Source organism: Sphaerodactylus townsendi, linkage group LG15, assembly GCF_021028975.2.
Source record: "Sphaerodactylus townsendi isolate TG3544 linkage group LG15, MPM_Stown_v2.3, whole genome shotgun sequence".
NCBI lineage: Eukaryota > Metazoa > Chordata > Lepidosauria > Squamata > Sphaerodactylidae > Sphaerodactylus > Sphaerodactylus townsendi.
In genome coordinates, this window is record NC_059439.1 from 28,113,446 (window position 1) to 28,131,216 (window position 17,771).

The 17,771-nt window shown below is 47.2% G+C and overlaps 1 protein-coding gene across 5 annotated transcripts in view; it reads left to right on the top strand.

Annotated features, from left to right (window-relative positions):
* BRSK1 (BR serine/threonine kinase 1) overlaps positions 1-17,112 on the top strand; it is a 57,107-nt gene extending 39,995 nt beyond the window's left edge. For 2 of the 5 annotated variants that reach the window (XM_048517209.1, XM_048517213.1), the window contains 7 exons: positions 3,801-3,861; positions 6,387-6,810; positions 8,863-8,911; positions 9,762-9,885; positions 10,104-10,284; positions 12,207-12,344; positions 14,714-17,112. In XM_048517209.1, coding sequence (XP_048373166.1) covers positions 3,801-3,861; positions 6,387-6,810; positions 8,863-8,911; positions 9,762-9,885; positions 10,104-10,284; positions 12,207-12,344; positions 14,714-14,898 — 1,162 coding nt within the window. In that variant the 3' untranslated portion in view covers positions 14,899-17,112. The remainder of the gene's footprint in view (positions 1-3,800; positions 3,862-6,386; positions 6,811-8,862; positions 8,912-9,761; positions 9,886-10,103; positions 10,285-12,206; positions 12,345-14,713) is intronic. The other 3 variants (XM_048517210.1, XM_048517211.1, XM_048517212.1) reach the window with 3 other exon arrangements.
* The last annotated feature ends 659 nt before the right edge of the window (positions 17,113-17,771 follow it).

Sequence of the window (17,771 nt, forward strand, 5' to 3'; positions counted from 1 at the left end):
GAACCGGGTTTGATTCCCCGCTCTGCCGCCTGAGCTGTGGAGTCAGTCAGTCAGTTTTATTACGGCCGTTAGGCCAGCAAAAAAGAATAGAGAAGAACAAGAAAAGGGAAGAACAATAAACAAAAGAAAAATCGAATTTGTACAGAAATCCACGATACAGAATCCACACAAAGAGTATCATCAGCTTGTAGCATTACCACGGTCACCCTCATGTGGTCCGGCTCTTGGTCCCAACATGACTCTTCTCTTATATATGCCAGCATACAAAATTTAGCTACCTGCTGAGATATAGGAGAAACTCGGTCTTCCAGCAAAATTCTCACAAGGACTGAATCAGAATTAACTCTAGTTAAATTTCTGTACTGGATAAACAATGGATGTATTAAAGCCTCCCTTTCCCCTTTATGGAGTTCACAATGCAATAAAATATGTAATACAGAGTCCACTTCCCCTGAGTTGCAAACACATAGTCTCCTATGTCGTGGGATTTTTTGAAATCTGCCCATTAGATTGGCTGATGGAAAAGCATCAAAACGGGCCCTGGAAAAGGCCCAGCGGCATTTCGTAGATGTTATATTGGACAGGTAAGGGGCAGCCGAGATACCTGTCCAAGATTTTAATGGTTTATATAACACCGGTAACAAGGAGAAATCTGTTTGCATTTCAATGTCATTGAGCCGTTGATAGACCAAGGCTGTTGCTCTGCAATGATCCAGTTCCAATAGTTGTACAGGATCCAAGCCATGCTGTGTAAGTTTAAGTGTTATTTTTTCTAACCAGCTTGGATATGGTGTTGCTGCCAGTAGCAAAGGCAATAAGCCCATGGGGTGGGAAAGGACTTTAAGCCAGTATTTGATAATAAGCCTCCAAAAGGTTGTCTCGACTTTAACCAACCCTGCTTCTTGTCTTAGAACTACATTAGCTGTACATTTAGGAGTGTTAAAAAGAGCTCTAAGGAATGTGGATAGGACTCTCTCTAATAGAGTGAAATCCGAAATTATTGCCAATGGGGCTCCATAGGTGAGTTGTGCCAGGGATTTAGCTTCAAATAATCTAATTGCCGCTGGAATAAATCCACCCCCTTGTGATCGAAAATATCTTAGGATTGCCTGTGAGCTCCTTTGTGCTGTGTGTATGGCTGTTTGTATATGGGCTGAGGGTTTTCCGTTGTACTGGAAAACCACACCTAGGTATTTGAAACACTTTATTTGTTCAATCTGATGACCTAACAACTGCCATTTCAGTTTCTTAAATTTGGCATTAAAATGCACTATCTTGGTCTTTGCATAGTTGATACTTAGCTGTTCCTCTGTGCATATCTGAGCAAATATCTTCAGCGCTCTTTTTAGCCCCACTCTCGTCAATGATAATACAACAGCATCATCGGCATACATGAGAATGGCTATACTCTTATCAGCGGTAAGGATAGGTGCATGAGTATCTTTCTTATGAAACCCTGTTATTACTGTGTTAACATAAAGGTTAAACAAATGGGGTGCTAGAAGGCACCCTTGCCTTACACCTTTCTGAGTAGAGATGGGCGCCGTTAGATGACCTTTGTGTGAGAACCTTACCTGTATGGTCGTGTTCTCATGTAACTTGACAATTAAGTGGAGAAGGCGTCTATCGATATTAGTTTCTGCTAACTTTGACCAAAGCCGACTACGAGTTACATTGTCAAATGCAGCTTTAAGATCAACAAAAGCTGCATATAGTGATCCTTTTTTGACAAGCACATATTTCTCTACCAGGTAGTTTAATATCAGGCAGTGATCCATAGTTGAACGGCCTTTACGAAAACCAGCCTGTTCATCCTCCAATAGTTTTTCTCTATTCAGCCATTCAAGTAGTTTTATACACAGATATTTAGTATATAGTTTGCTTGCAACACTAAGTAAGCTAATTGGTCTGTAATTAGCTGGATTTGAGGATAAGCCTTTTTTAAAAATAGGGACTATAATTGCAGCACTCCAATCAGATGGAATACAGGCGGTGCTATTGATATGAGTAAAAAGCTCAGCCAAAACTGGGGCCCACCATTCTACATTAGTTTTCAGTAATTCTGGTGGTATAAAGTCATTTCCCGGGGCCTTGCCATCTTGCAATTGCAAGATCATGATTTTAATTTCCTCTATGGTCACTGGAGGCCATAGTGGGATATCAGACAAGACAGAGTGATGCCACGTTAGAGCCTGCTGATCTTTGTAGAGGTCAGAGAAATAACTCTCCCAGACTTCTGCTGGGATTGTGTTTGCCATGGTAAAGTTGTAAAAATTGTTACTGAGCTGTGGAGGCTTATCTGGAGAATTCGGATTAGCCTGTGCACACCCACACACGCCAGCTGAGTGACCTTGGGCTAGTCACAGCTTCTCGTAGCTCTCTCAGCCCCATCCACCTCGCAGGGTGTTTGTTGTGAGGGGGAAGGGCAAGGAGATTGTAGCCCCTTTGAGTCTCCTACAGGAGAGAAAGGGGGGATATAAATCCAAACTCTAAAGGTTAAGAGCTGCGGACTCTATTCTGGGAAGCCAGGTTCAATTCTCCACTTTTCCACGAGAAACCTGCTGGGTGACTTTAGGCCAGTCGCAGTTCTCTCAGAACTCTCTCGACTCAGGCAGAGGCAGGCAACGGCAAACCACCTTCGAACATAGCCTTGAAAACCCTACAGGGTTGCCATAGGTCAGCAGGGGAGACAAGCACATGTGTGAGTAAAATGCTGTCAAGTCACAGCTTACTTATGGCAAACCTGGAGGGTTATAAATGAATGAACCATATACAACAAGCAGACAAGACAGAAATGCAACCAGCAACAAATCAGTTGTTGTATAGAAGAGGGCAAGGCCAGTGGTGGGATCCAAAAATTTTAGTAACAGGTTCCCATGGTGGTGGGATTCAAACTGTGGCGTAGCGCCAATGGGGCTGGACGGTGCACGACGGGAGTGTGGCCGGGCATTCCGGGGGTGGGGCATTCCTGGGCGGGGCTGTGAAGGACGCAGCCGCTGCGCCGGTCCTTGGGCGGGAAACGAATGCACGCAGGCGCAGGTTGCCACACACGCCGGTGCACCTCCTGCTAGACTGCTTCAAGTTCTGCGCGCTACTGCGGAGAGGAGGGGGCGTAACTAAGGCAAAAATCACCTGGCAAAATCACCCATTAGTAACCCCCTCTTGGCACACACAAATAATTAGTAACCTACTCTCGGGAACCTGTGAGAACCTGCTGGATCCCACCTCTGGGCAAGGCGTATATTATGATGTAGGAATCAAAAATTAATTCAGGTATATACAATAGGTTGGGAAAAGCTGTACGTCTTTAAATGTTATAGCACTTGTATATTAGAACAATTAGCAATGTATCACTTCTAAAATTATGATGGTTCTGCAAATATATTGATGTATATATTGTTCTTATAGCCCAGTTGGTGTATGTTATATCTTACACATTCAATTAACAACCACCCTGCAAGGTTGAGTTTTACAGCTTTTTCCAATATATTGTATATGCCTGAATTAATTTTTGATTCCTACATCATAATATACACCTTGCCCTCTTATGTACAACAACTGATTTGTTGCTGGTTGCATTTCTGTCAAACCTGTAGGGTTTTCGGCGTAAGGGACTCGCAGAGGTGGTTTGCCGTTTTCTTCCTTTGCACCACGACCAAACCAGACCCTACTTAGCGGCTCAAACCTGCCCCTATTAGGGCATGCGTTTGCTGCCCCCTGGTGATAATGCTGAGAACTACATTTCTGTATATCTCTTCCCTCATCCCCGATGATATCTGCCTCTTCTGCTTCACAAACAGGTCTCGATCTGTGAGCGGTGCCTCTACCGGTTTATCCTCCAGCCCCCTCAGTAGCCCCAGGGTGAGTATATGGGCTCCAAAAGAGACTGAGGGGTGGGGGAGGGACAGTGAGCCGCTTGGGAGCAGTTTGGAGTGGCAATGGGGGGGGGGTCAGGGCATTTATGGGGAGGGCACAGGGTGGGTTTCGATGGGACGGGAGTCAGGGGAAAACTCCACAGCCGCAGGAGCCTCATCCACATCCCATCTTCCACTCGGTTCAGGTTGCTGGGGGGAGGCGGTGGGATGGGGTGCCGCATGGAGCATTTCACGATTGCATAAACGACAGGTAGAAATTCACCAGGTACAGTTTGCATGCAGGCACGCCCCGTTGCAGGGTAGAGGGAAAGCTAGACCTGTTGAATTTCCACTTGCTTGCAAAATTGCTCAGGCTTTGTCGGCGAAATGTGCAGGAGAAGCATGCGGCGCTGCTGAGGGAAAGCGAAGAGAAACATCTGATTTCTGGAGGACCGGGATAGTCCGAGATTCTATGGGGACGGGCTATAAGGTGCAAAAGTGGGGTACCTTGAGAGCATGGCTGGAGACAGGGAAATATATTGGACAACAGCCCTGCAATGTAGACCTGCATCCAGTGGTGGGATTTAGCGGGTTCGCCCCACTTCGGCAGAACCGGTTGTTAAAATGGTGCTTGTGAACAACCAATTGTTAAATTATTTGAATCCCACCACCAGAACCGGTTGTTAACTTATTTGAATCCCACCGCTGCCTGCATTCCTACCCCATGTTGCAGATGGGTGGGCTGAGGCGGAGAGTTTCTTCTGGTTATCCACAGAGGTGAGAGTCAGACTTGGAGGGGAAGGGCTTTCCAGTTTGGATCACCCTCTCTTAGCCAGGGCACTATACCGTACTGAAAGTCAGAGTAGTAGGTGGCTGCGTCCCTGAGCGACAGCATTCTCCTCAGCCATTTCTGGCCCTCGCTCCGTCCACTGGGAGTGAATCCCACAATTTAATCGTTGAGTAGAGCAGGATTTCCTTTTGTGCTTCCTGAATCTACTGCCCGTCAACTTGATGGGGACCCCGGAGTAGAGCAGGATTTCCTTTTGTGCTTCTTGAATCTACTGCTCATCAACTTGGTGGGGACCCCGGAGTAGAGCAGGATTTCCTTTTGTGCTTCCTGTATCTACTGCTCTTCAACTTGATGGGGACCCCGGAGTAGAGCAGGATTTCCTTTTGTGCTTCCTGTATCTACTGCTCTTCAACTTGTTGGGGATCCCGGAGTAGAGCAGGATTTCCTTTTGTGCTTCCTGTATCTACTGCTCATCAACTTGATGGGGACCCCGGAGTAGAGCAGGATTTCCTTTTGTGCTTCCTGTATCTACTGCTCTTCAACTTGATGGGGACCCCGGAGTAGAGCAGGATTTCCTTTTGTGCTTCCTGTATCTACTGCTCTTCAACTTGATGGGGACCTCCGAGTAGAGCAGGATTTCCTTTTGTTCTTCCTGAATCTACTGCCCGTCAACTTGACTGGCAGCCCCGGAGTTCTAACCCTTTCTCCATCCCCTGTATTTAGCAAGCACCCCTTCTCCGAATGAATTCCGGCCCGCCACAAAGTTGCTAAAAGGCACGTTGGGCAAGTGAGGAAGCAGAGGCCCACAGAGCAGACCACGACTCTTTTTTATCCCCAGCTAGCTGTTTCGGGGCTAGTTCTGTTATGAGAAAATGGATTTCCAAAACACAGGCACGAGCTTTGGGTCCGATGGTGGTCTTTCCATAAGAAAGGACAGCCAAAAGGTTTTGTGGGTACACAGCAGAGGAGCTATCTGAGGCAAAGGAAGAGGGAAAGCTGGTTTATTTTTACTGAGGGGTTATTGGACAGATCTAGGTTGTGTCGCAGGAGTGGTGGGGAGGGTGCCCGGTTTACCGCAGGAAAGCCCATTCGGAGCAGGGCCCAGCATCTGAGGGCGGAATGAGACCCAAGCTAGCTGGTTCCATGCCTTGAAAGTATTCCTGTGTCCTCATCTTTGCATGGAAAATAGAGGGTGGGCGGGGCCTCCGTTTAAAAAAATAAAAAAATAGAGCATGGGGCTAAAGGGGGTGCGAAACCGGCCATCTCCCGTGCCCTGACCTGGCTGTGCTCCGTTGTTTGAAGCGTTTTTCTCCACGCCTGACTCCGATACCGGAAGTGAGCCGCGCTGGACGAAAAATGCTTCAAGCAACAGAGTGTAGCGAGGTAAGGAGGGAGAGGGGCCCGGATTTCCCTCCTCTCACCCGTGCGTTCGATTGCCGGCGTATTAAAAAAGGAATCTCCTCTCCCGCACGCTGTCTGCTTTGCATGCAAAGAGGGGGACATGTGGACCCATCCATGCCGATCCTCCCATTAGGTCCAGTTCGGCCCCTTCGGAGAAATGTGGGGCAGGCTGGTCCTGATGGAGCGGACAACCATCATCATAGGGGACAACCCGAGTTAGGGCTTGTGGAGCGAGACTCACTGTGCGACAGAGTGTGGGGATGCCACCTGCCATTACTCACCCCCATCTCACGGCTCTCCCCTTCCCCACCTCTCTCCCCCCCACTTCTCCCCACACCCAGAGCCCCATCTTCAGCTTTTCTCTCCCATCGCCTCCCCCTGCCCCGGCGAAGACTCAGACGCTCCCAGCTAAGGGCAGCCCGGCAGGGGAACGGGCCCTGCAGAGCCGATGCTCCGCTCCTTTCCCTCTGCCCCCCAGCTCTCCGCCCCCTCACCCGCCCTCCTCTCCCCGTTGCTTTTTCCCTTCTACTAAACCCCCACCCAAATCTGTGCTGCAGGTCACCCCCCACCCCTCCCCTCGGGGAAGCCCCCTCCCCACTCCGCTCGGCACCCCCGTACACACGCCCAAAGAGAGCCCCACCGGCACTCCTGGTGGGACGCCGCCGAGCAGCCCTGGCGTGGCCGGCGTGGCATGGAAAACCCGCCTGAACTCCATCAAGAACAGCTTCCTCGGGTCGCCACGCTTCCACCGCCGGAAACTGCAAGGTGAGTGTGCGATACCGCCCTCTGCTGGGAAGGTGGTTGGGTGCAAATTGTTCAGGGGTGGATTATGCTGATTGGCCACAGCATTGCCTGTTGGGTTCAGTTTGCATCGCAAGTGCTCTTAACGGAGGAAATGTTTGAGGGCTGTGAATTATGCCTGGGGAATGGGGTATCCAGGGAGAGAGGTTGCCACGGAATTGTATACCGTGGACCAAGGAGGATCATGAATGAGATGAGTGGTACTGGAGGCAAACATAATGGCGTGGGTTCGATATGACGCCACGTCATAGCCTAGAAGGGGCCCAAGACTCAATATGTGGATTGATATAATGCCACGCCATAGCCTAGAAGGGGCCCAAGACTCAATATGTGGATTGATATAATGCCACGCCATAGCCTAGAAGGGGCCCAAGACTCAATATGTGGATTGATATAATGCCACGCCATAGCCTAGAAGGGGCCCAAGACTCAATATGTGGATTGATATAATGCCACGCCATAGCCTAGAAGGGGCCCAAGACTCAATATGTGGGTTTGATATAATGCCACGCCATAGCCTAGAAGGGGCCCAAGACTCAATATGTGGATTGATATAATGCCACGCCATAGCCTAGAAGGGGCCCAAGACTCAATATGTGGATTGATATAATGCCACGCCATAGCCTAGAAGGGGCCCAAGACTCAATATGTGGATTGATATAATGCCACGCCATAGCCTAGAAGGGGCCCAAGACTCAATATGTGGGTTCGATATAATGCCACACCATAGCCTAGAAGGGGCCCAAGACTGAATACGTGGGTTTGATATAACACTACACCATAGCCTAGAAGGGGCCCCGAGACTCAATAGTACCACCCTCTTTTCTGTCTGTCCCTGAGGCAATTAGTAATTTCATCACGGGAAATTAGAATGACATGCAAATGCTATATTGGTTTGCAAAAAGTTTGGCTTGCAAGTCCAATGCCAACCCTAGTTGGACAGTTCAGGTATAACAGCCAGCTGCAAAAGAGGACGCAGCAAAGGAGGTTGTGGGGAGGGAAATGAGAGGTTTGTGGGACTGAATGTTCACATCAGGGCAAATGGCTGTGTCTGAACCTGAATGCCAGGTTGCGGGAAGGGGATCTTTGGTGGCAGTTCTGTGAAAGATGTGTAACGGACTCAATGCACAAGAGGTGGAACGTGTGGAACGTGTGGCTTTATGTTGGCAAATGAGTGTGTGCGCACAAGAAGCAAGAGCATTGTGTAACACCGGTGAGCGAAGCGTATAGGGCAGGGGTCTTCAAACTATGGCCCTCCAGATGTTCATAGACTACAATTCCCATCAGCCAGCATGGCTGCAGCATGGCTAAGTGTTAGGGCTGATGGGAATTGTAGTTCATGAACATCTGGAGGGCCATAGTTTGAAGACCCCTGGTATAGGGCGTTCAACCAAAGGGCTGCGTGGAATCCTGGCGAATTGGATGCACGTGCAAGAGACATCTCTTTCCAAGGGGAGAGAGTTCACAAGCATCCAGATACATGCAACCCTCAGCTTGAAGGAATAAGTGGACTCTGATCGCAACCGCCTTATAAATAACAGAGGGAGCACTTGGACAGGACAGGGCGCAGATAGGATTGTTTGGACTAAGCCCAGCTATCTCTTCCCCTTTGTGGCCAGACAAGATGCTTCATGGGAAAAGATTACCCTGTGCTTTGATGGGTGGGTGGGTGGGTGGATGGATGGATGGGTGGATGGATGGATGGGTGGGTGGGTGGGTGGGTGGATGGATGGATGGATGGATGGATGGATGGATGGATGGATGGATGGATGGATGGATGGATGGATGGATGGATGGATGGATGGATGGATGGATGGATGGATGGATGGATGGATGGATGGATGGATGGATGGATGGATGGATGGATGGATGGATGGATGGATGGATGGATGGATGGATGGATGGATGGATGGATGGATGGATGGATGGATGGATGGATGGATGGATGGATGGATGGATGGGGGAAACAGCCCCAGTTCAGTCTTGCTAAATATCTTAACACTTCTTGCTCCGCAGTTCCCACACCAGAGGAAATGTCCAGTCTTACTCCAGAGTCGTCCCCTGAGTGAGTATCAGAAAATAGTGACTGGGTTCGGAGGTGGGGGAATTCAGGCCCTTTCCCTCAATTGAACACTTTTCTAGGTGGGAATTGTACTCCATGCTAAATGCTCAGAGGCTGAAATATGGGTTCTAAACCCATTTTTTGGGTTCTAAACCCATATTTTGGGTTCTAAACCCATATTTTGCTTCCAGCTCACTCACAAAGCAAGTTTGTTGTGAAATGTGGTTGTGTACATGCCATAAGCCCCTATTGGCTAGTTCCTATAACAGTGGTTGCGAACCTATGACACGGGTGCCAGAGGTGGTACTCAGAGCCCTCTCTGTGGGCACGCGCAAACAGAGGTGTCCCCCCCCCCACACACCTAGGCTGGCCTTGGCCGCTGGGCTCGATTATTAGCATTAAACCTAAGACCTAGTTTTGGGGAAGCCCTGCTGTTAAACCCCACTGATTTTCATGCGAAGAACTGAAGTGCGATCCTTTTCCTGGGAGTAAGCTCGGTTGCTGGCAATGGGGCTTGCTTCTGAGTAAACCCTCCTAGGGTCATGATTCACCCGTTGGAAGAGTTGCACAGTTGCTTCAAAGCAAAGCCACCGACTACCCCCAAGCTTACTCCTGAGTAACTCACGCCTCAAAGCCAACCGGCTTTTCTAAACTAAAACCTCAGCATTCAGGTCAAATTGCCGTGTTGGCACTTTGCGATAAATAAGTGGGTTTTGGGTCGCAATTTGGGCACTCGGTCTCGAAAAGGTTCGCCATCACTGTCCTATAACATCATTGACAACCTGATGCATTTCCCAATGTTTCTTTGCAAACCCACCCACCCAACACCCACTGTTATGCTTTCTCCTTTCAGGCTAGCCAAGAAATCCTGGTTTGGGAATTTTATCAACCTAGACAAAGAGGAGCAAATTTTCGTGGTCATCAGAGACAAACCCCTGAGCTCCATCAAAGCGGATATTGTTCATGCTTTTCTCTCGGTGAGTGTCACGGGTCAGGAAGGGAGAAAAGTATCTTTAGGGAACAGAAAAGAAACACAGTGAATGGAATTAAGAATTGGGATAGCAAGGACAAAAGAGTCTGCGGGGAGGTTGAGGAGGGAAGCATTTGGACAGTGACAGAATTTGAGGTGGAGGACAGGGATAATCTTTACCTCATGACTGATGGGTTGACATGCCCCCTTCGATCATTCCCACAGATTCCCAGCCTGAGTCACAGTGTCGTGTCTCAAACAAGCTTCCGGGCCGAATACAAGTCATCGGGCGGCCCCTCGGTCTTCCAGAAACCCGTCAAGTTCCAAGTGGACATCAGCTACTCTGAGGGTGGGGAGGCGCACAAAGACAGCGGGATCTACTCGGTCACCTTCACCCTCATCTCAGGTCAGTGCCCTGGAATCCGCTTCCTTAGGGATCCTCCTGGGCATTACGTTGGGACCTGCCCAGTTGTTAGTGATCCAGTGCCGTCAATGCGTACGGTGCCTAATAAAGCATGAGAACAGGCCTCTGCCCCAAGGTGTTTACAATCTGAAGCACTCTCTGATGTGGCTGTTCATATTGGTGGGTCTTGTCTCCAATCTGCTGGTCCTGACCAAGGTGACCCAGAAGTCAATTCCCAGGTCCTTCTTGTCCAGTTGAGGCTTGATGCTGATGAATTCTAAAGATCTATCCCCAGGAACCGTCTCGGTGATGCCAGAACCCTGGGCAAAGTCCAGGATGGGGCCACGGAATAACTTCCGGCTCCCTACTGTGAGTTGGGGCCTGCCTTTCTTCTTTTCCCTTCCCTTCATGGGAGTAGGGCCCTGGATTGTTGGGAGGTCTTGCGGTAAGTGCCCTGGGTGTCCATTGACTAAGACTTTTCCTGCCCAGAGATGTATCTAAGGAAAATGTAGCCTGGTGCAAAATCTGAGTTTTCTGCGCCGCCGCCCCCCGCCCGTATGGGTGGCTGCCCTCCCCTACCACAACCAAACAACATTTTGAATTTCCCATGCTGTGTATGCATGCTGGGGCGATTTTCCGGGCCCCCCATGTGACTAAATGGCCACAGTCCGGGGACATTTGACCTCATATGCCCCCCTGGGCGGTACGCCCCTGTTCCTGCCTGAACCACAAAGCTGTATAGGATGGAAGGAGGCTGGATAAATCTAAAATATAAATAAATAAATAAATATAAATTGTAGATTCAGATATATCGAGGCAGGGGTCTTCAAACTACGGCACTCCAGATGTTCATAGACTACAATTCCCATGAGCCCTACCACTTGGCCATGCTGGCAGGGGCTGATGGGAATTGTAGTCCATGAACATCTGGAGGGCCATAGTTTGAAGATCCCTGATCCAGGGTATCATCTCATACTACTGCGTTAAACTGTCAGGGTGTCACCCTTAGGGTCTTGGGAACTCCATGAGAGATATCTGATATTGTCTGTTTATTTTCATAAATAATTATATCCTGCCTCTCTCCCCTGCGGGGACTCAAAGCAGCTCGCAACATCATTGTCCTGGACTTCATTTCATCCTCACAAGACCCCTGTGGGGCGGGTTAGGTTAAAAGAGAGCGACTGGGCCAAGGTTGCTCCACAGGTTTTTGTTGCAGAGTGGGGATTCAGGCCCGGGTCTCCAGATCCTACACTCTAACCACTACACCGCACTGACTCTCCCAACAGGACTCCAGTTCTCTGATTTAACTGGATAGCAGGAATATCTGTTACACAGCTTTCAGTCCGTGGTGTAGATATGCCCACAAAGGGCTGTTTCACGTGGTCATCAATATCTGAACAGACCCTACAGGTCATTTTTACACTATTACAGAGAGCAGCAGTGGCGTAGTAGTTAAGAACAGGTGTATAATCTGGAGGACCGGGTTTGATTCCCTGCTCTGCCACTTGAGCTGTAGAGGCTTATCTGGTAAACTAAATTAGCCTGTGCACTCCAACGCATGCCAGCTGGGTGACCTTGGGCTAGTCACAGTTCTTCTGAGCTCTCTCTGCCCCACCTACCTCACAGGGTGTTTGTTGTGAGGGGAGAAGGGAAAGGAATGTAAGCCCCTTTGAGTCTCCTTGAAGGAGAGAAAGGGGGGATATAAATCTTCTATAATTCAGACTTAGAATCCCAAAGAATGGGGAATATTCAGTGTTTTGGCCCTAGCCTTGCCTTGAGATCCCCAGATCCCTTTTTATGCAGAATGTTTGACTATGACTTCCAGCTGTGGACCCTTGCAAAACCATCCCCTACCCCAGGGTCCAGGACTGTTCCAAGGGAACCAATTCTCTCCCTGACCTAAAAAACGTTGTCTGCCTCCACAGGTCCCAGCCGCCGGTTTAAGCGAGTGGTGGAAACAATTCAGGCGCAATTGCTGAGCACACACGACCAGCCTTCCGTGCAAGCCCTCGCAGGTGGGTGTTCGGGATCCGTACTCGGACTGGGTACCAACAGTTTGCTAGGTAATGTCCCTAGCTGTGGTTGATTTTCTAAGTGACACTTGGATTGTTTGCTAATTTGACGTTTCACGTTCTTGCATGATGTTGTTGGTGTCGTTATCAGCTCATGAGAAAGTAGAGCCCTGCTGAATCCGGCCTGAGGCCCCTTCCGCACATGCAGAACAATGCACTTTCAATCCACCTTCAGTGCACTTTGCGGCTGGATTCTCCTGTGCGGAATAGCAAAATCCACTTGCAAACAGTTGTGAAAGTGGATTGAAAGAATAGAATAGAATGAATAGAATAGAATAGAATCTATTCTATTAGAATAGAAATAGAATAGAAAGTGCATTATTCTGCATGTGCGGAACGGGCCAAAAGCCTCATCTAGCATCTTGTTGTCAAACAACAACCCACCAGGTGCCCTTGAGAAGCCCACAAGCAGGGCATAAAGGCAAAAGCTATCCTTCTATTATTTGTCCTCAGCAACTGGCATTCAGTGATATACTACTGCTGACTATGGAGTCTCCATTTGGTCCTTCTGGAGGAGATCACTGCTTCGGAGCACCTGCACATCCCTGCATGCTATCGGATTCTTTGTGAATGTGCCATTTAAAGTTCTGCCAATTCAGTTGCTCTGTTGTGTGTTAATTTCATGTGTGGTATGAACTGTTCCAATGATAACAAGAACTAATCAGAAACTGAAAGAGACAGCATGGCCTGTGGAGGCACTCTTAACTCGACTTCTTAAGAGGTGACATGACAGCCATGTTTAGATATTTGAAGGGATGTCGTGTTGGGGAGGGAGCAAGCTTGTTTTCTTCTGCTCCAGAGACTAGGACCAGAAGTAACATATTCAAGGTGAAGGAAAAGAGATTCCACCTAAACATCAGGAAAAACGTCCTGACAGTCAGGGCTGTTCGACAGTGGAATGCACTACCTTGGAGTGTGGTGGAGTCTCCTTTGGAGGTTTTTAAACAGAGGCTGGATGAGCATATTTCAGGAGTGCTTTGATTGTGTGTTCCTGCATGGCATGTGTATTGGATTTGATGGCCCTTGGGGTCTCTTCCAACTCTATGATTCTACTTATTTTTAAAGGCTTGACCTGTATAGCCCAGGCTAGCCTGATCGGAGCAGATGAAAGCTAAGCAGGGTTGGCTCTGGTTAGTTCTTGGATGGGAGACCACCCAGAAAATCCTGATTTGCTCCACAGAGGCAGGCAACAGCAAACCACCTCTGTTCATCTCTTGCCATGGAAACCATGCCAGATTGCCATAGGTTGACAGAAACTTGACAGCTCTTTACACACACAACTGCTACTGTTTTCCTGGACTGTTGTTTACATAACAGCATCTTCCTTCCTTCATTAGGATAGTTTACAGTTTTCCTGGGTTGTTTACATAACACTAACTTCCTTCCTGCAATGGTGTATCTTATAGTACAGTTTACAGTTTCCCTGGATTGTTTACATAACACTAGCTTCCTTCCTTCAATGGTGTATCTTATAGTACAGTTTACAGTTTTCCTGGATTGTTTACATAACAATAACTTCCTTCCTTCAATGGTGTGTCTTATAGTACAGTTTACAGTTTTCCTGGATTGTTTACATAACAATAACTTCCTTCCTTCAATAGGATAGCTTACAGTACAGTTTACAGTTTCTCTGGATTGTTTACATAACACTAGTTTCCTTCCTTAATTGGTGTATATTATAGTACAGTTTACAGTTTTCCTGGATTGTTTACATAACAATAACTTCCTTCTTTCAATGGTGTATCTTATAGTACAGTTTACAGTTTTCCTGGATTGTTTACGTAACAATAACTTCCTTCCTACAATGGTGTATCTTATAGTACAGTTTACAGTTTTCCTGGATTGTTTATGTAACAATAACTTCCTTCCTTCAATGGTGTATCTTATAGTACAGTTTACAGTTTCCCTGGATTGTTTACATAACAGTAACTTCCTTCCTTCAATAGGATAGCTTACAGTACAGCTTGCAGTTTTCCTGGGTTGTTTACATAACAGTATCTTCCTTCCTTCAATAGTACAGCTTATTGGCCATAGTCTTAATTTAAAAAAAAAAACTTAGTAAATCACTATCCTGCAGAAGGGAAAAAACTGATCGTAACAGTTATCTCTCAAAGATGTTACTTTTCTTGTAGATGTTACTAATCTTGTAGATGTTACTAATCTAAATCAGGAATCTTGGTCATTTAAATTATTTAATCATTCTTAAAATATTAGCAAGTCTGCTGATCGGTAATAAGTCAACCGTAAACTCTCATCTTAATTTGTTTTGCCTATAAGAGAGTTTCTTAAAAAGAGCATTTACAGCATAATCAAGTGATGTCTGAGAAATTAATACTGTTTGCTCTTCCCTCCAACTCCAGATGAGAAGAACGGGCAACTGTCCCGCTTACCAGGTACCCTGACCCGCGGCTGCCAAACATCTCGGCGCTCCGAATCCGACGTCTCCTCCGAGCACCATCGACGTGGTTCTAAGGACAAGAAGCTGATCTCATCCAATGGGACTCAAGTCCAGCAACCGCCACCCCCGTCCCCTCAGCAACCATGACGCCTGGCGCGGCGCAGGGGCAGCCGGGAGTCCGAGCAGCTAGAAGGGCAAACTCCGTACCCCTGGGAATTGCTAGAGCCGCCCCAGCAGGGCTAATGGAGCCAACGAACTAGAGGCATGGATGGGTCAAGGCCCCACCAAAGACGCAAAGGGGAAGGGGGGTTGGTTTAAGTTTAAGAAGCTCGACTCACTCCTGGGCGGAAAAGTCGCCATCTTGGGAGTGGCCCATACTGTGAACTTGTAAATAATTAAGGGAAAAAAACAGAAAAAAAGAACACCACAAATCCAGAAAAAGAACAGAATGGGAGGTGGGGAGAACGCGTTTGCAAAAAGATGGCGGACAGAAACGAAACAAAACTGGAGGAGGAGAAGGAGAGAAGCCGGGCAGGAGCCGGTAGGGGTTGGGAGGTTTATTCTGATTCCTTTGGTTTGGGGAGGGGGAGAGGGCGAGGGGGGGTGTCTTTATTTACTTCAGTTCTTTTCATAGACTCCCTCCTGATTTCGGTTTGGTTAAATCGGGAGACATCTTCTTTCTCCTGCTGTTCCTTCTGTGGCCTGAAGGAGGCTGACCTACTCACGGCATCTTGGCAGAATTCACTAAAATCACGAGACAGAGCTAATAGGAAGTTTTGAGCGAGAAACTCAAAGGGTTCTAGTCCCCAGCCCGGCCCTTTCCAGCTTTTCTTCTTGTAATTTTCCTGCTTCCAGAAATTAGTGGTGATTTTTTTTTTACAAAAACAAGCATTATTGCTGACCAAGATGGACTCTACGATATTATCAGGATTCTAATAGAAACATCTTCCCAAAAGCCAAAATGTGAAACAAACCCACCTAAAGTCAATATTTTTTTAAAAAACCATCCAAATTTCAAATGTGGAGCTAAAATGGACACATAAACACACTCTTCTGATTATGTTAAACCATTGATCCAAAGCCAACACTTTTCAAATTTAATAAAATGAGAAGCATAGAAAAATTGCAGTTAAAGCCACAAATTACCTAAATATTCTGACACTAAAAATCATCCAGTGTTTAAAATGTACATTTCTGAAGTTTGGAAAACAGGGGCGGGGGGAGCGTGCATGTACATTTAGGGAGAGAACAGTCAATCTGAAAAACGACTGGTCTTTGAGTCTGCAAAATCTCTACAGCACAATGTGGTTATAGTTTCCTTTTAAAAAAATATGGATTCTGGATTCTAACTCGGTGTGGATGCTCTGTTTTGATGAAGTCCAATTCTTATAGTGTCACACTTGTATAATCTATCAGCTCTCATGGCCTGCATCTACTTTTGTACTGCTCAGATATTTCTTTTCCACAATCAGCTGCATGCGGAATTGAAACACGTCCCACACCACACTTCATATTGCACTATATTCCTCATGGAAACACACCAACGGCTATTCTCATGACTGAGATCCTAACTAGATGTTTACTTGGCATTAAGTTCCATTCTGCAATGGTTCTGCGGCTCCCTGCAAATTTACTTTTCTTCCTTTGTTTGCAGCCGTTATCAGTGACTTCCTCTGGCTGCAACATTCCCGAATAAATGGTCCATGGTCTTGTCCTGGGAGGGGCAGTGCCAGTTTAAGTACTGTCTTTTAACTCAATGCGGTCCAAATGGATACTTAAAATTTTTATGATCACAATTTTGTAATAGTGCTGTAAAGATGATAAAAAGGAATAGCTTTGACTGCAAAGTGAAAAGCAGTACTTGATCCTCCCGCCCCCCCCGGTCCCCGCCCCAATCTGCAGGCAGAAGGAAAGGAAGAAAAATGAAAGACCAAACCTTAATCATGCTTTATAGCTATACTAGGCAGCCTGGAGCTGCAATTGCATTTTATGCGTTTTGTTTTGTTTTTAATTGCCACAAAATCAGGTCTGAGAAAAGGCAGGAGGAAAACAGGGAAGACACTGGAATGTAGCAAGTTGCCAATGGCATTGTGGGGAGGGGTTTTTTGGTTTTTGTTTAAAATGTAGTCAACAACTGATGGCAATTTCCAAACGAAGTGGTTTGTGCGGAAGCAGTCCTACAGCGGAGATGAAGACGGTCACTGCAAAGTCTTAAATGCTTCATATGCAAGTGTGGTGGTACAGAAAGGGAAACTGAGAACAGGTACCTTATGTGTGTTGGGGAGGGAGGGCGGAATTCTTAAACAATTAGCAACCTTGTACCCATCAGATGTTTGCTTATTAAAATTACATCTCACTCCATTATAGAGAGTTTTCTTTTCATATTTTTTTTTAAAGAAAAGATAGGACACATGATCTTGTTGGCTAAAAATCCCCCCGCCCTTCTTCGACTTCCAAAGATTAGACCAGTGGTGGCGAACCTATGGCACGGGTGCCAGAGGCGGCACTCAGAGCCCACTCTGCGGGCACGCGGGCAAAGAGTTTGTCATGTGATAATAGTGCAGTTATTTCAGGGAGATTATTAGCATTAAACCTAAGACCTAGTTTTGGGGAAGCAGCGTAGGTAACCCCGTTAAGCGCTGTTAAACCCCACTGATTTTCATGGGAAGAACTAAAGCGAGATCCTTTACCTGGGAGTAAGCTCGGTTGCTGGCAATGGGGCTTGCTTCTGAGTAAACACTCCTAGGGTTGCGATCCACCCGTTCGAAGCGTTGCACAGTTGCTTCAAAGCAAAGCCACCGACTACCACCAAGCGTACTCCCGAGTAACGCGCACCTTGGAGCTAACCTTTTTTTTCTATTCTAAAACCTCAGTATTCAGGTTAAATTGCCATGTTGGCATTTTGTGATAAATAAGTGGGTTTTGGGTTGCAGCTTGGGCACTCAGTCTCGAAAAGGTTCGCCATCACTGGATTAGACCATCACGCATAGGTCATGCAAAAGCAGAAACCGTTTAAATGG